Raw genomic sequence first — 25,444 nt, forward strand, 5'->3', positions numbered from 1 at the left:
TTTTATTTCTACATTGGGATGCCCATTATGTGTTGTTGGAGATTTTAATGCTCATTTGTCACAAGAATAAAAGTTGGGGAAATATCTGAATGAAAATTCAATTGCGTGGTTCAGGGAATTTCTGTTTCAATCAAGTCTGATGGATCTGCCTTTGGTGGGAGGGAGTTTCACTTGGGGTAATAATAGGGAAGACCCTACGTTCGTGGGGCTGGATAGGTTTCTTGTTTCGGGCAACTTTTTAGGATTATTCCCGGATGTTGTTCAGTTGTTATTACCTAAATCAATTTCAGACCATAATGTTGTGGTTTTGGAATCTAGTAAGCTGAATTGGGGTCTGAAACCCTTCAGATTGTTTAATTATATCATGGAGGAGGAGGGATTCAAGGAAGCAGTGGAAAAGAAAATTTCTGAACTTAAGAGTAGGAAGGGGCTGAACATTGAGCAGATACTTAGAGAAACAAAGATGGAAATCAAGAATTGGTCTAATGAAAACAGAATGTAACTACAAAGCTTGATAGACAACAAAGAGAGGCTAATCTCGAATCAAGAAATTCAACTACAACAAAGGAATTCATTCGTTTCTATGGCGGATATTGCAAAATAAAAAAGTGAATTATGATCATTATATAAAAAAGAATAAATAGTTTGGTTCCAAAAATCAAGGGCACAGTGGATTATGGATGGGGATCAGAATTCAAGATATTTTCATCAATGTGCTACAAATAGAGAGAGGATTAATGCTCTTAATTCTTTGGATGTGAGTGGTAATTTGATTGAGGAGCCGAGGAAGATAAAAGCTGATGTTTTTTATTATTTCAAGAACCCTTACAATGCCATTCCGACGGTTGAAGTTGAGAAGCTCGAATTGAATTTCAATAGGCTCTCAGACGATCAAGTTGCACATTTGGAGGAGAATTTTTCGGAGGGGGAAGTTTGGGAGGCAATAGAGTCTTCGGATAGTAACAAACCTCCGGGTCCGGATGGATTGAATATGGGATTTTTCAAGAAATTTTGGCCGGTGTTGAAAGGAGATACCCATAAGTTTTTCGAGGATTTTTATGATGGAAAGAAGTTAGGGAAATGTGTCAATCATTCTTTCAATACTTTAATTCCGAAAAAGCAGAATCTGGTTGGTATTGAGGATTACAAACCAATTAGTTTGGTAGGGGGTCTTTACAAAATACTGTCTAAAGTTCTGTCTAGAAGGCTAAGGCTGTGCATAAGAGGGCTAATTGGTCAATCTCAGTTTGCTTTCATCTCGGGGGAAGACAGATTTGTGACTGCTCCTTAATTGCTAATGAAGCCATTGATTTTTGGAGGAGGAAAGGAATGGAAGGTCTCGTCTTTAAAGTGGATTTTAAGAGGGCTTATGACACTATTGATTGGAATTTTTTAATTCAAATTATGGAGTGTATGGGGTTTAGAAAAGATGGAGGTCGTGGATTTATAATTGCTTAAGTTTAACTTCTATTTTAGTTCTTGTTAATGGTTCTCCTACTAAAAGTTTTAAAACATCTAGGGGGCTGAGACAAGGGTGTTCTTTATCCCCGCTCCTATTTAATCTAGTGGGCGAATTTTTGAATCTGTTGTTGTCTAAAGCAATAGGGTTGGGGCTGTTCGAGGGTTTTCAAATAGGTTCTGATAATGCTTCTTCGATGCTGACTCACTTACAATTTGCAGATGACTTGATTATTTTTTCCAAAGCATCTAAAGGACAATTGGCAAATCTGAAGAGGGTTCTGGTTGTTTTTGAGATGTGCACAGGCTACAGCTGAATTTAGTGAAGAGCATAATTTTTTGTATCAATTTACAAGATCGGATTGTTGGGGAGTGGCGGAATCTATTGGTTGCTTAAGAGACTCCTTTCCGACAGAATATTTGGCATTATCATTGGGAGCAAAGAGAAATTCTATTCAATTATGGGATCCGATTGTGAATAAATTCTATCAGAAATTGGCAAGCTGGAAATTATCTACTCTATCCATAGCAGGTAGGACAGTTTTGATAAAATTTGTCCTGAATGCATTCCCTAATTATTATATGTCACTCTTCAAATTGCCAGTGGTTGTGAGGAAGAAACTGGAATCTATTATGGCCAACTTTTTGTGGGGTTCTTCGGCTGAGAAGAAGAGGTTTGATTGGGTTAATTGGAATACTGTTTGCAAAAATAAAGAGCTGGGGGGATTGGGAATTTCGGATCTTAAGCTAAGAAATAGAGCTTTATTGGGCAAATGGGTATGGAAGTTTGGTTCAGAGAAGGATTCTTGGTGGAAAACAATGATATGTTCCAAGTATAATGTGGGGATGAGTTCTATTGTTCTAGATGATAATCTGCCCTCTAATGTGTCTTGGATTTGGAAAGGTGTTGTTAATAACTTTCGGACTAATGATTCTTTTGGGTTATGCTTTTAGAATAATCTTGTGCTTCAAGTGGGAAAAGGATATTCAAATAGATTTTGGCATGATTCTTGGATTTTTAACTATTCTTTGAAGACTATGTTTCCAAGACTGTCAGTTAACAAGGAAGGGGTTGTGGCTGATTTTGGGTGTATGTCTAATGGGAAGTGGGTGTGGGATTTACAACTTAGGAAGAACTTAATGGATAGTGAGTTTGAACTTTGGATGGAAATGATGGTATTGTTGGATAATTTTTAACCTCTGTTGAAGGGCGGAGATCGTTTGGCGTGGAAAGGTAGTAGGGATGGAGTGTTCTCGGTTCAATCTTGCTCTAGATTAGTGTCAAGTTTATCAGACTCAGATAATTCATGGTTGGAGATTGTATGGAGGGGTTTAGTTCAACCAAAAGTGGAGATTTTCCTTTGAAAAATTATTCATCAGAAGCTGGTTGTCAAAACTATTTTAATGAGTAAGGGAGTCAAAAATATCGATTCCCCTCTATGTGTGTTCTGTGGAGTAGAACCAGAATCGGTCAGTTATTTATTTTTTTTCGTGCGTCCAAGTTTGGCAGATTTGGGTCAAAATCCTCTGTCTGTGGAAAATTATCTCATTTCTTCCTAATAATTCGAAGGGCTTCTTACTTTCATGAGTGCATTTAAGACCTAACTCGAGTATTTGGAGATTTATTCCAGGAGCTGTTTTGTGGTCTGTCTGGTTGTGTAGGAACCATATTATTTTCGAGAAAGGCAGGTTCGATAAAGCTAATTTGTTTTTCTTGGTAAGGTATAGGGCGGCGTCATGGTTTTTAGCTAAAAACAAGGATGTGTTTATCCAAGTGGACAACCTTGTGGGAGGTCTTTCTTTGGCGGATTTGCATAAGTCCCCCTCCAACTTTCGATTGTCAAGATTAAAATGGTGTCATCCTCCTACAGGTTATTTTAAGATGAATGTTGATAGGGTTGTTAACTTCGATTGGAGAAGAAGTGGTGTTGGTGGAGTTCTTAAAGATGCTGACAAGAACAAGCTGGTTTCCTTCTCTAGAGAATTAGGACCTAGTTCTCCTATTATTGTTGAGATTTTTGCTATTAAAGTGGGGTTAGCAATGTTTTTTGAGTCAGTTTGGAGGGATAAAGGTATTCTGCTTTTGGAAAGTGACTCGTTCCTTGTTGTGAAGTGGATCAATAGTCCGGAAATTTGTCCGGTTCACCTTGTTGATTTGATCTCAGAAATTCAAAAGACAGTTGTGCAGTCTAATATTATTATTAAGCATATCAGTAGATGTATTAATGTGGAAGCTGATTGTCTAGCTAAGTCAGGAATTGGTTAGAGAGTGAGGAGTTTGTTTTTTTAAGTAGTGGTTATGGTGTTTTATTTTGGTTATGTTTCTATGTTAGGTAATTTTATGTAATAGTTGGTAATCTTATGTAATTATGGGTTATTAATATATTAAGGTACTATTTTTCTCCTTCCGTTATTTGTCTCTTTACTAGAGGCAACTATGAGGAAGGTTTTTAATAAGGCCTTCTATTCCTATAAAAAAAATAGAGAGGACTAAGAACAAATAAGGAAACAATCCCTAAAAATCAATGACTCCCTAAGAATCAGTGTCTATGATTAGATCCTATTTTACAAGGTAACTCCTAGGACTAAGGTAAGTAATCTATCTTTAATCTTAGGAATTCCAACAAAAACATTACATGGTGCTTGTGTCACTTAATTTTTAAGCGTGTATTCATTTCAGCTGTGAAGTACTTTCTACAGGTAAAAAGTGCAGAATCTTATGCTAGTATAATGAAGAGTGCTGGAATTGATATTGACATTGAGGTACAATGAAGTAATTTGAGGCACTTTGTTTTCAGGAGTTCCTTTTTCCTATTTTCTGTTTATCAGGATAATCTATGATTTTGTAAACTTCTCTTTTCTTTCTTCATAGACTTTAAAGGTGAACTGAATGTATATTGACAGGATAGAAAGAAAACAATTTTGGAGCGCTCACATTTATTAGCAAAAAGTGTCAAGGGAAACATTGTCTTTCAGGAAAGCTTGTTCAATGAGGTAACTCTTGGAGTTAGCTCTCTTTGGTGAGTTCTCTTGCAAAGAGACTTGTTCTTACATTATTTTAATGTTCCAGGTTGTAAATCTTGTTGAGGCACCTGTTCCAGTGCTTGGAAAGTTTAAAGAGTCTTTCTTAGAGCTTCCAGTCGATCTCTTAACTATGGTAAGTTGTTGAGAAGTCCCTTGTCTGACTGGTCTGGCTAAATTTGTGTGTGACACCATATGAGAAATTGAGAGAAGAAAAAAAATTCTAATAAAATTTCTCATTAAAAAAACAGAAAACACAACCTGTTTTTATAGGCTATGGATTACAAGTTATAGTCCTACCAGGTTTCTTTTCTTCCTAATTTTTATCTCCTCTAAACTATATCTTTTAGGTTGCAAATGGAGCGATCAACGAGGTGGTGGTGAGAAAAGGAAATGAAGCTGTTCTCAGGTTTAACTAAATCGTTACTTCTTGTTCATAGAGAAGGGAATAAAATGTAAACATGATCCTTATTTAAGTTCTTCCATTAAGAGTTCATATTTGGAAGAAAGGATGTTTTAACCTAAGATGCCTGATCAATCACCATCTTCTTCGTTGCTGTCTTATTACCTGGAGCTTGCCTTTTCGTTGGCAAAGTTTTCCTTTACATCTTCATTGATCTGTAATACAATCTAAACAGTGAGCAAAATTTTCACTTAATTCTTTTTCAGAGCTCGATATGAAGATGCCAAATTTTTCTATGAGCTGGATACAAAAAAAAAAGATTTAAGGATTTCCGTACTCAACTGAAGGGTATTCTTTTCCAAGTTATTTTATTTTTGATGTATCTTTTGAAAGATGATCTTGTTGCTTGAATTTTCCAGTGATGTGTACAGTTTTTTTCATCAATTTTGAACTCAGATTCTCATTTTCTCCTAATTTAACATTAAAAAGGCAAAGGTTGGATGGTATTAGTACTCTATAAGATGTAACGGTGAACAAACATCTGGACATTGATATCAATAAATAAAATGATTTGGAAGCAATAAACGATATTATCCCTAATGAATTGATGCATCCTGCATCTTAGATGTCTGTGTGTCTTTCTCTCTCTAAGGATAAGACTAGGGTTACAATGTACAAAAAGGTTAAAAGTATAACAGCCTTTATTCTTTGACAAAATGAAATGATAGAAGTTAGGGACACTGCTGGACAAGATGATGCGAGTTGAAAGCATGGTTTGCAAACTAATCGTGGACTTCAGAGTTGAAGAAGACATGCTTCTGATTATTAAGGAGGCTGCATCACTTGCCATGTCAGATCTTGCTACTGCTGTTTTCACAGAATTTACTTCACTCTCTGGTATAATGGCCCGTCATTATGCAATTAGAGATGGCTATTCAGAGGAGGTTGTTTCTTCCCATCTTGTTTTATGCTTGTATGAAATATCTCATAGACGGATACTTCTCGACTTCTGTATGTTCTGTTCCTGTAGTGGATTTTACCAAACATCTGACTTTTTTATACTTTTGTTGTAATAGATTGCTGAAGCCTTGTTAGAAATCACACTTCCTAGGTTTTCTGGAGACATGCTTCCAAAAACTGACGTGGGAATAATTCTTGCAATAGCTGATCGGTAAAGTTTTATTCATGAGTTTGTTACCCCTTTTTCGGCTCATTGTTTCTTGTGCATGCATATAAGAACATAGCTAATTGACTTAGTGAAGGCAGATACCATGATGGTGCACTTTCTCTATTATAAATATGAATAGACAGAGGTGGGATTAATTAATAACTTTAAGCTTAAACTTCTTCCATTTGCTAGCCGCTTTATGGAGGAGAGGTATTGACTTCTGGAGAAAGGAAAATATGTAAAGCAAAAGTGTAAAACCTCTCTCGATGTTTATGTATGTCATTTATTCATTGAGCAAAACTAAAACCTAATTGACGTCCTTACTCCTTCCCACAGTCCTTACTTTAGCCATGGAAGTTGGAATATTCAAGGGAAGTTGTCTGTAATTTTGTTAAATCTTTTCAAGGTCTAAAGAAAAGCTAAAACAAATTAATGGAACTTGAGCAAATAGTGAAGTGGCTGCTCTTATGACGAGAGTCATTCCAACTGCACTTATTAACGAAGTATAGCCTTTGACCTTAGTAAAATATACAAGTTCCTTGATTTTTAAGTTTGCTCTTTCTAAATTTCACGAAAATGAAAAAGAGCTTAAAATCACTGCATCTTACCTTACTGCCTAGAACGACTATATATTTTTAACATAAAACAATCTCCAAATATAATAGGGATAAAATGGCTCGATGCAATATGCCTGAATCTTACAAAAAAAGGTGTCCTTGTTATTAAAGGCCAATAGGCCCTCTCATCCCTTTCCAGTATTCCTTTGTCTCTCTCATCTTCCATTGATATTGATAAGTTACGAAGTCCAAATTCTTATATCATATATATGATTTCGTATCAAACTGTTGCTGTTCTTTCTGCTTTACTCTTTTATATGGAGTAAAATTCTGCTTCTAAGTTGAATAGATATTTTTGGTTTTCTCCAGATTAGATAGCCTTGTTGGCTTATTTGCTGCTGGTTGTCAGCCTAGCTCAACTAGTGACCCGTTTTGCCTAAGAAGAATCTCTTATGGCCTAGTAAGTATATGATCACTTAACACTTAAACTCTTTTAAGGCAGAATATACTCGATTATTATAATGTTAAACTTGTTAAATGCAGGTCCAGATATTGGTGGAAAATGGATTTAAAACATGCTTTGGAACTTGCTGCTGATATTCAGCCAATTAAAGTGGAAGAAACCACAATAGAGGATGTAAGGAACAAATTCTTTTTGTGCCACTATATAATGTCATGTTTACTTCCACTGTAGTGATGCCAATTCCATTGATGTGATTCTACATAACTCTAAATGTACCATGTGATAGTCATAAACTTCAATTTATGATGTGGGATTTAGTCCCTTTTCCTTTTCTGTTTCAGGTATATCAATTTGTTACACGAAGTTTAGAGAAATATCTGGTATGCATAATCTTCTTTCATTGAAGATCTCTTCATTTTTAAAAATGCTTTTAACAATACTGTGAATGGAAATGTATGGATGGTGTTTAGTTAGCCAATTTATTTCATCATTAGGTTGTGTTGTATTTGGTGCTTAAATATGTATGCTAATTATTAGTTCTTAATCTTAAAAATTAAAATGATTTCTTGATTTATTACTTCCAAGTTCCAATCATATAAATATGAATTTTAATTACAACCGATTTGGACAATCTCCGATCTAAGACTGGAACAAGATAATAATATGCTAGTGGAGGTTATGCCAACTCTTAGTGAAATTGGAAAATTTATGGAGATAAGCTGTATTATATTGCTACAGGTTGACAAGGGAATAAGTCCAGAAGTGGTTCGCTCCGCCCTTGCAGAGCGTGCAAACATGCCTTGTCTGGCTGCTGAAACTGCACATAAAGTAAGCGAACCTGATTGCTAGTTTGTCTGAAATGATGTCCCGCGATAATCAATTCACATCTGATACCAACACTGAGCCGTGGTAGAAATCTTGGTGTTTTAACTGACTGAGTGCACCCTAGAAATGTTTATTTTAATACTAAAATTGGATTGCCTCAATAATGAAAGTTTTAATGGTCAGAAAAGGCATGTGTTTGTTTAGGGGGATAATATTGGTGATATCCTTGGTAGGCTATTCTCATTGCATATCTTTGTACATGACTTGAGTTTACATTGTTTTTGACTCCAAAAAGATGTATCTTCGCTGTAAAGAAAATAGATTACCGTGTTCCTGCACTTAAATGCTTGTCTGCAGTGACTGATTTTGTGTGTTTGGAATACTTTATGCCGGAGTCTCATGTACTAAGCTTCTGTTTCTATGCGTAATTTTATATTTTTCTTTCGTTTACTTAACTGCTGCATGTTCTGTTCCGAGGAGGTTGTCATGTTTGATAAAAGATAAAACCACTTTCCCTTTTTGTTGCTTTACTGTTTCTCATCCATTTTCAGTATCCTCAAATATTTGCTGATAGCATATAAAAAAATGACTGCAGTTGGAAGCCTTGTCGAAAGGCGATCTTTTCCCCAAGTTCGTAGAAGCATATTCTCGTCCAACTATAATCGTTTGCGGAAAGGAGGTGGATGCTGAGGTACTATTACTCCCTTGGATAGTAACAAAATACCCAATAACTAACATTCGAGCTTTGATCAATCGATGTGGGATTAGTTCTTGTCCTTCTATTTGATCATGAACTATGTATTAAACCTTGAATGCTGTTAAGATGCATCAGTTGCAAACTCCTGAATCTGACGGCATATAATCATATTAATTAGGTGGATGATGCTGTATTTGAAACAAATGAAGAGAGAGCTCTATGGGGCGCTTTCTTGTCGGTTAAGAACAACATTCACCCTGGTATGTTCTCAGTTTATTACCAGCCTGCGAGTGCTGTTGAGTTACCGTCTTTTTTAGCAAAAAACGGCACTCCGATTTAAGTCGATCGAATAACATATTTTCCCAACTAACCCGGCTATCTTAATGTCTTCTGTATATGCACAGGTATTGAGGTTGATGATTTCATTGAAATATCTTCAGAGCTAATACAACCCTTGGAAGATTTTTTCAATGAAGTATTTGTGATGGTGGTACGTTGTCTTCACATCTTATTCGCATAGTTTATCAATCTGCTTGTTTATAATACCATTCCATGTACCTGACATAGCTTATAAGCTCGAGTTAAGTCGATCGATACAAGCTTTTAAGATAAACAGGTGTATGAGCCTGTTATCTCTTGATTAAGATCAGATTATTTACGTTCGTAAACAAAGCAGAGAGTAGAGCTTGTTTGAAATTGTTTTCCCCATATTCGATTGGTACAAGTTCATGCATAAGCCTCCATCTGAGCTTAAAGTGATTTTCGCTGGCATGGCGTGCAGGAGGATGAAAGAATCAGAAAGAACAGGCTGTGCTTACTTAAGAAAATTGCAGTCCTTCCGAATGGTGTGGCAGATCTCTCGGTTTTACCCGGATTTTGATCCATACAATGCATGCATATACCTCCACATTCTTCGATCCAAATAAAACACCGGTCTGTAAAAGTGGTTCGGCACTTTACCAAGATACCATACGGCTGCCAACCGATTTAACGTTGTTTTCGGAATAGTATTGACATTACAGAGCTCATAAAATCTCGTTTTGACGTACATTAGTTTTTCCATCAATTATTTCATCTTGTAAAATTTTTTCACCTACAACTATAGTTATCTTATTACATTCAAGGCTTAATATAATGTATCTTTGTATAATTCTGAATTTAAAATCATTAAAATGCATTTCAATTATAATAAATGGTATGTTCTTTTGTCACTTGGGGGCAGGCTTGATTTCAACTTTGCCAACTTTAGTTTGAACTTTGGTATTTGATAGTGTGTTTATTTACTAAAAAATAAACTTGATCTTTATGTTCGATTTTAAGTTATTTGAGTTTGAATTCGATTAAAAAATTGACCCACTTGACCATTAAGGTAAACAGGGAACTTATTATATTTTTTACAAAAGATAATATTTAGATTAATACATATAATGCACGAATCAAGCGATCTTTGCAATATTTCAAAATCAGGGCTAGTGACTAAAATGTAAGTTTTGAAACTTTGAGGTTTGATTTTGAAAAATTGAAAAGTTCAGGGGCTTAATTGGGAATATTTTGTGAATGATGATTTAGTAAATATTGAATGAAGTAAGGGTAAATTGGTCTTTTCAAAGGAAGGTTTTTTATCTTTCCTTTATAAAGGATATTAACACGTGGAGATGAGGAGGAAAAAGGGAAAGAAAAATCTGGAGAATGAGTTCAGCTATCTTCTTCTTCTCTTCCTGTGTAACCATGAATAATGTAAGTTGGTCTCAAGTTAGCTATTTCTTTCATTTTAAAGTTTCTTTTGATCCTTAGAGTGATAAGAAAGCTTAAGGGAAGCTTAAATTGGATTAAAACTCAAAGATTTACAAGTTATGAGAGATTAAGTAAAATAAGTTTTTGAGTGAATTATTGAAATAGAAGGAGTAAAGGGATTTTGAAGTTTAATATGAGTTGTCAATTGTCTAATTAAGAAGTTAGAAGTAATATAAGTGAATTAAGAACATGTTGAAAATTTGATAAGATTTTTAGTTTCAAGAATTATGTCGAGATATTAAAGATGACGAGGTGTTATAGTGATAAAAGATGGTTTAAGTATATGCAATTGAGTTTAATGGAATGAAGGGAGTGGTAAGTGGAGTTTAGGCAAAGTGATGATATTTTTCGGGTTAGTGAAACATATTTTGGGCTAGTAGTATCGGTACCGATCGAGTAAGTACCGATACTACAAGGTAAAATATGTGATAATTATGCGTAGGGTATCGATATTGCATGAACAATATTGATACCATAAGGCAAAAGTGGGATAAATATTCATGGGGTATCGATACTGAAGTGATACTATCGGTACCATTGGTATCGATACCAATGGGGAGGTATCAGTACCATTTCTTGCAATGAAATTACAGAATTCAAAATGGGTATCGATACTACAAGTATAGAGGTATCGGTACTGTGCTTGTAGTACCGATACTACCTAAGTTGGAATTAAGGAATCAGTGCTATGTTTAGTTTATATTAGTAAGAATCTTTTCTAGTAATTCGAATCGCGATATTTATTGGATTGTATATTCGTGTAGATAACGATCGAGAGCAAAGTCCGAGCAAGTTGACCAAGTAATAGTCATCGAGAAAGAAATAAGAGATCAGTATTGACTAGTGAGTGCATCTTATTTTGATATAGGATTATATGGAAATTGGACTTGTGATAAGTCTATTTCCCATAATTATAGTGCATGAAGTCATGAATCAAGCATGTAATTGCCATGATTTTTATGTATGCATGATTATATGTGTTGATATGTTCTTATATGTGTTATATGATTTATGTAAATACATGATTATGTGATAATATGAGAATATAATATAAGCTATGTAATTATATGATCATAAGATATAAGTCATGTGACAAACATAAATGATAAATGCTCATGTTATGTGATATGAGAGCTAGAGATATAGTTAGCATGCCAAGAGTCTAGAGTTCTACGTGGTCCTTCGGGATATATATGTAATCCTTTGGAACATATATGCGGTTTTTCGGAACACATATTTGGTCCTTTGGAATATATATGTGATCCTTAAGGAGTGGTCCTTCGAGACATCTATGTGGTCTTTCGAGACATCTATGTGGTTTTTCGAGACATTTATACGCAGTCCTTCAGGAAAAATTCTATATGCCCCTAGTGGGAATTTATACGAGTTGTGGTGACAGCATAAGTGCACAACCTCAATGTACTAACATATCTTAGTTCTCACAAGTGTACATGGGCTATTAAAACATATAACTTGAGTAAATTCCATGTGATGTTATGTATTTGCTTGGTAAAATGATATTATATGATATGTATAAGTGTTAAGGATGAGATTATAAGATAAAAGGGGTTAATGATAATGCTAAGAATGTAGATGATGATATATGTGTATATGGGTATTTGTTATATGAAAGAATGTATACTTTTGTATGATATGATAGTATTAATTGTTCATGCATTGTTATAAGTTAGAGTTTACATTATATGTTTTATTATGCTTCACTAAGTCAATGACTTAGCGTGTGAGTGTTTCACACATAGGTTCCGAGAAGATGAAAAGGGATCGAAGATAGGCGAGTCAGGTCAATTTCTCCTTTCTAAAGATCAGATCAGAAAAGACTTGAATCATATGTATTTTGTTTTATTGAAAGTAGTTGTCATGTAATTAAAGATTTGGATCAAGTATGCCCTGATAGGTTTTGTAAATGTCAAATTGAATTTTTAGTTATTTTGTAAAAGAAAACAATTTGAAAAGTCAATGTGACACATTGGATTCGGGTCCGGTCGGATACGGGTTGGGGTGTTACAATCTCAGTGATAAATAAATTGTTGTTATTCTTTGAGGTTTCAGACAAGAGTATCAAGTATGTTAGGGGTGTGAGTGTTCAATGTCAAATAGTTGAGAATTATCTTTGAATAGATATTATCTTGTATTTATCATATATTAATAAAAAAATCAATACATATAATTAATATATTCTCCTAAATTGAATGAAATTAATTTTAATTACAATTTAATTCAAATGCTTTTATTTATCAAATGTCATACTAAGTTTTTTTTGTGTTTAATCTAGTAGCTAGGTGTTTTGCATTCTTCCTAAAAATCTTTGGTTTAATTCTAATTGAAATTATTATTTCTATTTTACAACAATAAAATGACGACATAAAAGTATCATATCAACTAACGATGGACAACAATAATTCTAATGAAAACTAAATAAATATTTAGTAATTAGTATAATTTATTCTTTTAAAAATAATCTACCAATACTAGTTAAATAAAGTGGTTTAATATTTTAGATCTTTTAAAATTGAAATATTAGTCATATTATATCTTTATCTCTTCTAACTTTTAGATTTAAACATATGAAAATTTATGTTTTTTATCATAAAATAAAGGAATTCCTTTTAATATTTTATCTTAATTTTATTTCAAATCATATCTTAATATATATGGGTAAAGTATAGTAATGGTCACTGAACTTTTCTAAAGCTTTCATTTAGGTCCCCCAACTTTTAAAACTTGTAATACAATCCCCCAACATTTAGTCCATTTGCAATATGGTCCCCAACAGTTACGTCAGTGACCATATTACAAACGGACTAAATGTTGGGGGACCATATTGCAAACGGACTAAATGTTGGGGGACTGTATTGCAAGTTTTAAAAGTTGGTGACCTAAATGAAAGCTTTAGAAAAGTTCAGTGGCCATTACTATACTTTACCCTTTTTATATTATACAGTTGATTTTGACTCGTTAAAAATTCAAATCCATCTCCGATCATTCATGTATCTTTCATTTACAGCTCTATTCAGTTCCGTAATCCTTTACGCTTTTAATTCCACTGTCCTCCACAGTTTAGTTGAAAATCCCTTCGGAATCCTAGATTCCATGGCGCCGAGGAAGAAATAATCCGAAGGAATTGCTTGTTGTCCATGTACAACGACGAGGATGACGAAGATATGGAAGACACCGAAGAAGACCACTGCCAACAAGATGAAGAATTACATGATCAAACCGCCTCTGGAAGAAAATGACCACGGAGAATCAAACAGAATGGAAGAAGATTCGACAACTGACGATAATATGTTGCCGTTTCCGCACCAAACCTCCACTTCTCAATATCAACGACTAGTTTCTTCGAAAAGTAGTGGCCGAGGAAAGCTTAACATTGTTGATTACGGCCACGATGAAGTTGTCGTCTCGTCGGAGCACGAGGTAACTCTCTACGCTGCTCCCCCAAGGCAGGGTCTTTTTTGAAAAGAAAAAAAATCTTGTTTAATGACTTGTGGTTATATTGATTTTTTATTTTTAAGTGCAGGAAGGAGAATTAGGAAGCAATGATGATCTTATGTTTGGTTTAGAGCATCAGATTGCTAATGGTACTTAACTACTTATTTGCTTTTTCTTATGATAAATTTAACTTCAAATGTTACTCTTGAAAGCGCATTCTTTCCAATTTGCTATTTGTTTTCAGTTGATTTTCAAGGAAAAACATCTCCAGCGGCTGTTCAGGGAACACCGGAATCACCCGATGTAGAACCATAACAACCTGAGGCAAACAACGCTATTTCTGAGTCAGCTATAGACAAAGTTGATCCCTTGGATAAGTTTCTTCCACCGCCATCACAGGACCAGTGTTCAGAGGAGTTACAAGTGTCTTTTTTATGCTAGCAGATGGTAATTATACTTCTTTGGATGTAATTTTTACACTTATGTTGCCCTTGTAAAACTACCTACATGTTGTACTGTTGAGGTAGATGAATATGTAGTGTTGCAAGTTTTATGTTAATTATATGTAAAGTAAGGTAGATATAGTATTGTAGTTTAAGTTTTTAAGTTTGCTATCACAAGATCTGCTGATGCTTGGCACCCTTTAAGCTACAGATGGTTTTATGCTGCTTTTCATGGGGTCCGGTTATATTTGTGTAACATCACTGGCTGCTTTGAAGTATGAACTTCATTGTTATTGATTGATTCAATGTCAATATGTCATCTCTGTCTTTTTTCTTCTAACAAAAAGATGGGTAGCTCATGCATGTTCTGGTTGCATTCTTTTTGCCATTTTGGCTCAATGAACATAGTTAAATGACCTTCATTCTTTTTGTTACGTTATTGCAGAGGAGAATAGACAAATTATCTACTTGAAGCGATCTGGAAAAAGCTACAATGCGGAAGTTTGTAATAAGAAGGATTATAGGAACCCCGATATTTTACTGCATCCTGTGCAGTATCAAGATATTGATCAGATAGGGTCTTGCTTCGGCAAAGATGTATTTGATCCTCATGGATATGACAAAACTGACTACTATGATGAAATAGGTTATTGCATTTACTTATGTAGTTCTCTCCTGGTCTATTGAAAAAGCTTAGCATGTCTGAATGACATTGGACACATTCAAAGTATTACTTCTTGTTATTGAGTTTTGCGATATTTTATTTGTTCTGCCAAAGCTTTTCTTGTTGAATGTAGGCTCTCTTATTTGTTTTTTAAGCTTCTGTACGGCTAAACTCTCGAGATAATGTTCTCGAATAAATTAATTCACGAGATAATGCACTCCTCAGATTAATTGCTCAAATAGGGTGAAATCTACAGTGTTGGTCGTAGGTCGCCATGCCATCCGGGCGACCTACTAGGTCGCCATGTCTTCCCGGCGAGCTATGAGAGAGATTGCATGTGTCATGCACGTTCCAACACGTTGGGCATCCGAAGGCATCCGACCGAGGGCATCCGACCGAGGGCATCCGACCGAGGGCATCCGACCGATGCCATTCGAGCGAGCTATGCGAGGGCATCCGAGGGCAAGAGGAATCACGCGAGGAGCAGGAGGAGTGCATGGCGACCTATGCTGGGAAGCTGCTACGCCTTAGGTCGCCCGGAAGGCATGGCGACCTACGGCCAACACTGTGCAATTCACCCTATTTGAGCAATTAATCTTGGGAGTACGTTATATCGTTAAATAAAATTTTCGAGAACATTATCTCGAAAATTTTGCCCTTCTGTACACTTGTTTGTTTAATGGATAATGCAGAGCCGACATGAAACGTGAAAGGGAGAGGAAGGCACAAGAAAGCAAGAAGAATCAAAAGGTTGAATTTGTGTCTGATGGAAGTCAACCTGGAGCGGGTTCTACTGCCCCAGAACTTGGCATGCCTATTGCATGTAACTTTTAAAGAAATATTCTTTTATCGCTATTGCTATGCTTGTAAGTGGTATTTTTTACTCATGTCCTTGTATATGAGCTACCAATAAACATAACTTGGTAATATAAAGCTGCTCACATGACTTAGTTTGCACAAAAAGAGGGAATATATATTTTGCTTATTTTGAATAAATATTAGGGTAAAGTATAGTAATGGTCACTGAACTTTTCTAAAGCTTTCATTTAGGTCCCTCAACTTTTAAAACTTGCAATACAATCCCTCAACATTTAGTCCGTTTACAATATGGTCCCCCAACAGTTGCGTCAGTGACCGTATTGCAAACGGACTAAATGTTGGGGGACCATACTGCAAACGGATTAAATGTTGGGAGACTGTATTGCAAGTTTTAAAAGTTGGAGGACCTAAAGGAAAGCTTTAGAAAAGTTCAGTTACCATTACTATACTTTACCCTATATATATTGAATACAAAGGCTGCTACCATTGCTAGTTCAGATCGGTGGGAGCCACTCAGTTCCCATGCAGCAACGTAGTCACGTCCAAAGGTGACTGTGCAAAACTCGTTGTACCCTACGGGAAGGACCAGGCTAATTTGGCCATCGCATCCGCTATTTTACTCCTTTCGCGTGGCAAATGGCCGAATCGGAATTATCAGTCTCGTGTTATCATTTCGATCATATGAGGAATCATGTGGAGGGGCCATCCATTGTTTTTCCTTGTCAGAGTAATTCGTCAACCTCCTTGTAATCTGTCTCGACCTTGATGTTTCGTAATCGTAAATTCCACGCTATGGACAGTCCTTCGAACACACTCCATAGCTCTGCGTCTAAGACTATACATTTCCCTAACACTTTCTGGGGCGTTTCATCATTTGACCAATTTTCCTTAAGGATCATTTTAAATCCCGGGTGTTGCTGTCAGGAGAGAATGAATCAGAAGGGAGTATTCCTAAGTTGTGCACTTTTGATTTTTTTTTTTTCCGAAAGAGGAGCGGTCGATGGTTTGAGCCTACACGATCCAGGTAGAAAACAGTTGTTTCAGGGAATGAGGAGAGCCATCCCGAGTTCACTAAGCACCGGTCTAATCTTTTGTGAAGATGGCCACGTGACCAAATGTAGGGGGGCCGCGAAAACCGATATCTACGAGGGTCCATTCATCAATGAAGTTTGCAAAGCTTCTATCGGTTCCCATATTATTTGTTGCACCACCATATTTTTCGTTTTGCTGAATTATTGCATTGTAATCACCTCCAAATACCCACGGTTGGTCGTCTCCCGGATCAAATTTCGCTAGTTGTGGTCGTAGGGTCTTCCTAAACGTGATGTTCGGACTCGCATAAATTGCTGTAATGAAGACTGGTCCTGATGATCATGGAGTTTTCACTGAGACGTGAATGAATTGGTTGGAGATGCATAGTATTTCGACGTCTAGTTCTTGTTTCCACGATAGCCACATACCCCCACTGAAACCCTGGGCTTCGACGCGAAAGGTATTTGGAAATCCAAATTTAGCGATTATAGTATCCGCTTTCTTACCACTTACCCTTAATTCCATTAACGCTACAAAGGTTGGGTGATGATCGTGCATCAATTGTTTAAAATGTCGTCGATAGATAGGGCTCGCCACCCATTGATTGTTCCGAAAACACAGTCTAACATAGATATCATCAATTTGTTTTGGGAGACTCACTAGCCTCAGTTATCAAACGTGTGACGTTTGTTGGTGGCCAAAATCCATGGTCCATAGGGTCCATCCTGTTTTTCTTTTGGATCCTTCGTTTGTTATTGGTTTCTTGGTTGGTTGTCAACCTGCAAATTGTTTGCCTCTTTCAACTTGTCACAGTCATCTGGCACATGTCCGTAGGTGCCACATCGAAAACATATGCTTTGTAGTTGTCAACACACCTTTTCGTCCTACTAGAATTCAAATTCCTAAAGATAGGATATAATTTTGCTAGGATTCAAAAAATAGGATAGAGTTCTACTATATTTAAATTCCTAAAGATAGGATCCACAAGCACTATAAATAGCCATTGTAACTCACCATTGTAACACACGATTTATACACAAAACATAGAGGAAAGCACGGGAAGATACAAAGGCAAAGCTATTGTAAAGGATTCGAAAAGGAAATAAAAGGTAGTATTTTCTTTTTTCTTTCTTTTGCATGTGCACGTTATTTTTTTGAGATTTGGTTCGAATAACCCAAAACGTGGGTTGCGCCGATGACCAAAATGGGTGGGGTTTCGAAGTTTCGAACCTAGATCTACCTCGAGGCTTATTTTTAAAAACCGGTTTGATTTTCGGTTAAAGGAGGGAAAGAGCTTTTTAAAAATCTATATTAGTCCCTTTATTTATTATATGGATATTTTATTCATTTATTTTTATTATTCATGTATTATTATTATATATATATAAATTATTTTCATTTGATTTTTTACTATATTTTATTATTATTATTATATATATTTCTTTAATATTTTACTTATAAGTCTAATATTACTATATATATTAAATTATCTTTATCTAGTCGTATATATTTTTTATACTTTTAATAGTTTATTTATATACATATTATTAAATATATATATTTTAATTATTTTATTTGATTATTTCTTTATTTATGTAATATATCTTATAACTTTATATATTTATATTATTTTTTATTATTTTCGTTTTTTTATTCATTATTATTATATTATTATTTTTTAAAAAAACCTTGTGTCTTTATCATTATCATTATTAAACATTATATTATATACTACTAACCTAGAGGGCCCATTTTTTTGTCTTATTTATTATTAGAGCCCCCCATTTTCGGTGAATTGGGAGGGTAGTTTTTCTATTTTTAAGTATTTGGTGTACATATATAGCTTATTTATTTTATTAATACTTTGATATATATATATTTATATTTTTTCCTTTTTTCAAATATTACTATATATAATTATTACTTTACTATTTTTTCTTATCTTACTTACTTATTTTATTTATTTTATTTTTCCCTTGTATCTTATTTGTTTTCTTTACCTTGTTTATCTAACACATTTCTCGATTTTTTTTCAAATCAATCAAGGGTAAGTAATTAGGATCGAAACTTTACCTTTTAATTTAACTTGTTATTTTTCTTAATTAAGACAACTGGAAATTACGTAGTACCGAAAGGGCGGTTCAAGGGTGCTAATCCTTCCTTGACCGTAACCGACTCCCGAACCCGACATATTTCTGGTAAGACGCAGATCAGGTAAGAAATAGGGTATCCGATCAACCCATTTATTTTTAAATAAATGATCGGTGGCGACTCCAATCCACATTTTTCAAGTCGAAGCCCAATTCCGGGGCCCAACCGAAAGACGGTTGCGACAGCTTGGCGACTCTGCTGGGGACACAGGTAAGTGAGTCAGGCTAAGGTAATTTCCAGTTGTCTTTTTAACGAAAAGGGTAAGTTTAAATTTTAAGGTAATATTCCGATCCTTTTTACTTACTTTTGATTATATTTTCAAGTAAATAGTTGGACTAATCGTTTTCTCATGATTTCAGCCTTCAAAGTTTTTTTTTCATCTAAGGCTCTATACCCGAGCTCCAATTCCTTTTAAGTGGGGGTGAAAGCGACGCCTTCGTGTGAATTTATTCACCGTGTGGGCCTAGCAAGTAGCCTTCGGGATACATATACCTTATGCCTTCGTGTGAATTTATTCTCCGTGTGGGCATAAGGGAATGTTTCCTCTCGAGTTTAACTTAGTCCATACAAGCCTGTGATGGGTTTAGGACTAAGGGCCTGGTAAGCCAAAGGGGGCACCAACAAGAAGAACTCGGGTACCGTTTTCTTTAGAACCTAAACCGGGAGATGATGGAGAATTAGAGCCCACCCCAAAACCACATTTCAAACCCTAGGATGCCGGAATTATTTCCTGCTTTACTTTCTGTTCAAAGCATGCGAACTAGACAAATATGCGGTTAGGATTTGTGTGAGATTAGCATGCGGGATAGAGATCATGTCCGGGTAGGAATAATAAGCATGTGGGGTAGATATCATGTGGGGTAGGATTTTTCATTTTCATGATCGTTTTTTATTATTTTTCACCTCACTAACTCTTTTCATCTTTCTTTTCTTTTCTTTTATTTTCATCACTTGCATCATTTAAAAGAGGTATTGATCCACTAAAACGTGTTTGTTAAAACTCGAATAATCTGAATCCATGAACAAAGGTGTTGTAATACAAGAGATGAAAATACAGAGGATAGTCTACAAGGCGACTATGTGTCACATTCAATCCAGAAGACGTGGTGCCCACAATTGAAGAGTATATCACTCTGCTGCATTATAAAGGACTCAGAATGAACCGGGTCTACATCAAGCACAATGAAAGCTTATCTTTGAAGAACTGACTGGCAGAGGTTGCAGGGGCAGGATGAAGGTTATGTATCTTGGAAGTCCCTTTGAACACGACAATGGCAAAATGATAGCTGAAATTGGAGACCATTGCTGGCGAATTCAAGAAACATATTAATGAACTTCACATAGTTCCTATCAATTAAGGGCTCCAATGACGAATTCGTTGGGAACAGGCTCAACAAAAGTAAATGCTCGAGATGCGATCATTCGAGACTTCTTGGACCAGTACGAAAAACAACTCAACATTTTCACGGTTCATCCAGAGAGGTCGGACAGGTTATTCAACCGGTGAAAGACGAAAGCAGAAGATTAGTCAACATGTCAGAAGCTGTCAGGATATTTTTGTCTCTTAAAAGATAAAACATTTTTGTCCCCAATAAGGATTATTCATAATAACAGGCACATTTCTTGGATCAATGCCTCGAACATTTCATGCATTCTTGCCTTTTTGCATTTTCATCTACATTTTAAGCATTTTCACAAATATGAAATTAAGTCGTGAAGGGCTCGATGAAGCAAATTTAACCACATGGAAGTAAGATTGTAACAGTAGGAGCCTGATCAGCTGATTGTAGGACAAAGCTTGCCAGGATGATCTAAGAAAAGAATCCCCATATCCTAAGGGCCACGATGTTGAAGCTGCTAGCTGTTACCACGTAAGAAGCCCCAAACATTCCTCTGAAACCTGTAAGGCGCTTGCCGAAGAAGGGGGCATGGCATATACCATTTGCACTTAGAGGATTGTTTTGTTTGAACACGTCTTTGATCTTTCGCTTAATCTGTTAAATGATTGAATTTATGCTACTTTCTAAGGTGGAGCAATTGAACAAATTTTAATCTTTAGTTCTTCGAATATTAAATGAATTAAGGATTCTTTTAATTCTTCAAGAATTATAGATTTTTGACATATGACAAGATTAGACCTTTCTTATCCTGTCTCAAACCCCCAAAATGAAATACCTTGATCAAAAAGACCAAATTTTGACATTACCTCCCTTTGAAATTCTTGAACATTGGCTTTACCTTTATGATACACCCATACCTTTCTTTGAGTCAATAAGATCACACAATTGTCTTTTTAGACCCAAAATTAACCTTTTTTACCATTAAAACCCAAGGCATTGAGTTGTTCATTTGAACATGAGCATTCTTCCAAGATACAATTTGGGGCATCTCACCGGGAGCCTGAACATTGAGACATGATGGGAGCAAGGAGCAGAAAAACAATTCATTTGAAATAATTCTATCATGCATTAATTGCACTGTTTTCATGTGAATATAATTAATCCTAAAAATCTATCCCCCTGGGGATACCTCTTCTGTGAAGACTTATATGTATGAAATGATGAACGGCTTTCTTTCTTTATCCCTTCACAACAGGAGAAAATATATATCCCTTGCGTCCCCTTTTGAGCCTATAGTATTTTTTTCTTCTGATTCAACCCTAACCAAGGATCACCCTCCATACTGGGGGGCAAGGTGGAGAAAATCTGCTCACATGAGTGAAGATATTGATTCAGATGAGATACCGAAAGGTGAACCAAATGCCAAGTGCGATGATTCAATCAGAACAAAAAGGGCAAAAAGAAAAAAGAAAAGAAGCAAAAAAGGAAAAAACAAGAACAAAAATAAAAAAGGGAACAAAAAACACATACAAAAATTCCCTAAAGACAAATGGTGCATCAAGCTTCAATGAGATTGATCAAGCACAATCATTCCCGAATCACTGAATCCCTTCACTCAAAGATCATAGAGCATCAAGAGAAAGAGACATTTTGAGCAAGACAAGATCGATGGCATCATAATGAATTGATCCTTGGTTCAATACCCTGAAACACTTATTTGGGCCTATTTATCCTTTTCTTTCATAACCACGAACCCTGGCCTACATTACGTGCCTTAAAAGTCCCTTCTAATCATACATGGCTTTCTAAACAGAAGAGACTATCTTCAGATTTCATCCCGCCCATCAGGATTAATCTTTGTTTGCAAAAAAAAAACAATGTAATTAATGTATGGTAGAGTAAAATAACAAAGGGGGGTTCAAGACGTAAATCCTGAATAACGTCTTGAAACCCAAAGGAGGATTCGAGTTGAAAACCTGAAAAGGCGGCTCGAATATAAAAATTGTGCAACTGAAGCGATCACACAAATTCCTTGATAAGGCATCGCACAATCCGAGTGTGACAACGAAGGTTGGGAGTCAGAGAACACTTCCAGTAGAGAAGCATGCAAGCTACCCCATCAATCCTTTGAGCATCAAATACCAAACCTTTGAGCATCAAATGCCAAACCTTTGACCAAACACAATGACCTGAGACTTTTTATCATTTCCTTACTTGACCATCTCTCAAAGATAGCTTTGATCTTGACACTTGTTAAATAGCTATAATTTATTGAAGGATTAACATTGTAATTAATTCTTTGATATCCAATGAACTCTAGTTTTATGATTCGTCTCAATTGTAAAACCGTGATAGGGGCAATATTTTTAAAACTTGAGATTAAACATTTTTTGAAACTCTTTTAATTGATATTTTCATGACTTTAAAAATAAAAGAGAAAGAAAAACATTTTTTTTCAAACAAGACAGTGTCTCTAGAGTGGATCTTGGTAAATGACATGTGACTCTCAAACACAAAGCTCATGCTTAGAATCAATGATGAAGCAAGAAATGAGGAATATTTGGGGTATCTTTGAAGATTCAACATCAAATATTGGGGCATTTTTGGATATTGAGGCATCTTTGGGGATTCAACATCCTAATGCGAATTATCGGACCTTTTTCAGGAGATAAAATATAACCAATTCATGTTACATGCATCTTATGCATACATTTTAGAGCGTCATATCTATCATTTTCTTTCCACGTACATAATTTTTTACAGCTTTAGAGTCAAGTTCGACTTCAAGACGAAGGATACTCGATTCAAAAGCACCTTTACAGATTGATGTCGGTTGCTTAGCTCAGCAGCAAGAAGCTACACTTCAACCAACTCGACAGATAGAAAGATCGATATTCATTTTCAGATTCGACATTTCCAATATAAATTCTGTCTCGCTTGAGACAGTCTCATTTAATGCAGATGATTATCTCACTTGAGATTGCTTTTTTAAAACAGACTTTGTCTCACTTGGGACTGTTTTACTCGAAAGAAGATTTATTTCACTCATGATTGTTTTTCTTAAAACAAGATTTGTCTCGCTTGAGATCGTTTTCACTAGAAGAGTTTTGTCTCTCTTGAGACAGTTTCCCTTGAAACAAATTTTGTCTCTCTTGAGACAGTTTCTCTTGAAACAAATTTCGTCTATCTTGAGACAGTTTCCCTTGAAATAAATTTTGTCTCTCTTGAGACAGTTTCCCTTGAAACAAAATATTTGAATATGTTTTCTTTGAAACAAATACCATTTCCCTTGAGACAGTTTCTTTTGGAACTAAGTTTTGTCTCTCTTGAGACAGTTTCTCTTGAAACAATTTTCGTCTATCTTGAGACAGTTTCCCTTGAAACAAAATCTTTGAATTTATTTCCCCTAAAACAAAATTTTCTCCCTTGAGACAGTTACTCTTGAAACACAAAATCTTCAAATTTATTTCCCTTAAAACATAATTTTGTTTCCCTTGAGACCGTTTCTCATGAAACAACAGATATCTTTGAGATCGTTTCCCTTGAAACGAATTCTATCTCTTTCAAGACAACTTCTTTTGAAGCATCATCTGAACCGTTACACTCAGCTCAGGCACATACTTGAGATGGTCGAGAAGCATTTCTCAAATCAAAAATAGAATGTGCACATCAGATTTGAACATTTGAAGAATTCAAGATCAGAGATCAAAATTTGAAGATTCAAGAATCAAGATTCCAGACAGGCAACTGGAGATCGAGATTTCTCTCCAGAGCCCCAAGATAACATATGTTGCATATGCATTTTAGGCACACCTAAGAGCATTGCATCCATAGCATCACATATATGCATAACTTTTTCAGGTTTTAGCTAGAGTCAATTTCAACTTCGCGGCGAAGCATATTGAACTCAAAGCGACACGATTTGCTCAAGAGTGGATTTTAACTTCACGACGAAGGATATCTAGCTCGAAGCCAAACTTCATAATAAAGGGGTCTCCACGGTTTCAACTTCACGGTGAAGGGAATTGTGTCCACCCGCAACATACAATACTTGGATTTCAACTTCACGACGAAGGATATTCAAGTCAAGGCTCAACTTCACAACGAAGGGGCCATCTGCGATTTCAACTCCACGAAGGAGGATATCGTGGCACTCGAGGCAACACAAGTTCAACTTCACAACGAAGGGACAACTGGTTGTCAATAAACAACTTCTCAATTTCAGAGCCAATTTCAACTTCACAACGAAGGATATTGGACTCCAGACAACGCAAGTTCAACTTCACAACGAAGGGACCGCTGCCTGTCAACAACAACTTCTCAATTTCAGAGCCAATTTCAACTTCACAATGAAGGATATTGGACTTCAGACAACGCAAGTTCAACTTCACGACGAAGGGACCGCTGCCTGTCAACAACTTCTCAATTTCAGAACCAATTTCAACTTCACAATGAAGGATATTGGACTTCAGACAACGCAAGTTCAACTTCACGACGAAGGGACCGCTGCTTGTCAACAACAACTTCTCAATTTCAGAGCCAATTTCAACTTCACAACGAAGGATATTGGACTTCAGACAACGCAAGTTCAACTTCACGACGAAGGGACCGCTGCTTGTCAACAACAACTTCCCAATCGCAGAGCCAATTTCAACTTCACAACGAAGGATATTGGACTCCAGACAATGCAAGTTCAACTTCACGATGAAGGGACCGCTGCTTGTCAACAACAACTTCCCAATCTCAGAGCCAATTTCAACTTCACAACGAAGGATATTGGACTCCAGACAACGCAAGTTCAACTTCACGACGAAGGGACCGCTGCTTGTCAACAAAATTTCATTCAGATTCAATTTCAACTTCACGACGGAGGATATTGGACTCTGAACAATGCTACTTACTTGGATTTCAACTTCACGACGAAGGATATCCAATTTCAGGCTCAACTTCACGACGAAGGGAATCGTGCACACAAGCATCATCCATCTTTAGATTGGATTTCAACTTCACGACGAAGGATATCCAACTCAAAAAGGGAGTATATGTCAACAAAGACCTTCGAGTTCGACTACGCTCAGCTCCAAGGCACATCATTTACAACATAACTCAATGCTAGAAGGGTTATCTGCCATCAAAATTGTCGAGTTCGATTCCAT

General features: G+C 35.9%; 2 protein-coding genes, 1 long non-coding RNA gene and 1 pseudogene across 3 annotated transcripts; all 4 read left to right on the forward strand.

The window, feature by feature from the left end:
• Positions 1–4,085: 4,085 nt before the first annotated feature.
• Positions 4,086–4,629, forward strand: LOC120129631. Its single transcript, XR_005516761.1, has 3 exons — positions 4,086–4,221; positions 4,363–4,452; positions 4,529–4,629. It is a non-coding gene; the product is annotated as an uncharacterized LOC120129631 (long non-coding RNA).
• A 961-nt stretch (positions 4,630–5,590) lies between these two features.
• Positions 5,591–7,240, forward strand: LOC120129629 (glycine--tRNA ligase, chloroplastic/mitochondrial 2-like). The gene is made up of 4 exons (XM_039147093.1): positions 5,591–5,826; positions 5,959–6,053; positions 6,977–7,067; positions 7,151–7,240. The coding sequence occupies exons 1-4, from the start codon at positions 5,635–5,637 to the stop codon at positions 7,202–7,204; spliced, it is 432 nt and encodes a 143-aa protein (XP_039003024.1). The 5' UTR covers positions 5,591–5,634; the 3' UTR covers positions 7,205–7,240.
• Positions 7,241–7,329: 89 nt separating this feature from the next.
• On the forward strand, positions 7,330–9,531 carry LOC120129777 (glycine--tRNA ligase, chloroplastic/mitochondrial 2-like). The gene is made up of 6 exons (XM_039147197.1): positions 7,330–7,450; positions 7,809–7,898; positions 8,491–8,586; positions 8,771–8,852; positions 8,997–9,082; positions 9,374–9,531. Exons 1-6 carry the CDS (start codon positions 7,373–7,375, stop codon positions 9,470–9,472), a joined length of 531 nt encoding a protein of 176 aa, XP_039003128.1. The 5' UTR covers positions 7,330–7,372; the 3' UTR covers positions 9,473–9,531.
• A 3,898-nt stretch (positions 9,532–13,429) lies between these two features.
• On the forward strand, positions 13,430–15,012 carry LOC120129610 (annotated as a pseudogene).
• Positions 15,013–25,444: the final 10,432 nt, after the last annotated feature.

Source organism: Hibiscus syriacus, unplaced genomic scaffold (genome assembly GCF_006381635.1).
Source record: "Hibiscus syriacus cultivar Baekdansim isolate YM2019G1 unplaced genomic scaffold, ASM638163v2 tig00110503_pilon, whole genome shotgun sequence".
Taxonomy (NCBI): domain Eukaryota; kingdom Viridiplantae; phylum Streptophyta; class Magnoliopsida; order Malvales; family Malvaceae; genus Hibiscus; species Hibiscus syriacus.

Excerpts from the sequence above, each read along its gene's own strand:
- LOC120129629 (XM_039147093.1), top strand. The coding sequence starts at position 5,635 with ATGATGCGAGTTGAAAGCATGGTTTGCAAACTAATCGTGGACTTCAGA. Across the intron at positions 5,827-5,958 it reads GAGATGGCTATTCAGAGGAG|ATTGCTGAAGCCTTGTTAGA; the intron begins GTTGTTTCTTCC and ends TTGTTGTAATAG. Across the intron at positions 7,068-7,150 it reads GAAGAATCTCTTATGGCCTA|GTCCAGATATTGGTGGAAAA; the intron begins GTAAGTATATGA and ends TGTTAAATGCAG.
- LOC120129777 (XM_039147197.1), top strand. The coding sequence starts at position 7,373 with ATGATGTGGGATTTAGTCCCTTTTCCTTTTCTGTTTCAGGTATATCAA. Across the intron at positions 8,853-8,996 it reads TAAGAACAACATTCACCCTG|GTATTGAGGTTGATGATTTC; the intron begins GTATGTTCTCAG and ends GTATATGCACAG. Across the intron at positions 9,083-9,373 it reads ATGAAGTATTTGTGATGGTG|GAGGATGAAAGAATCAGAAA; the intron begins GTACGTTGTCTT and ends CATGGCGTGCAG.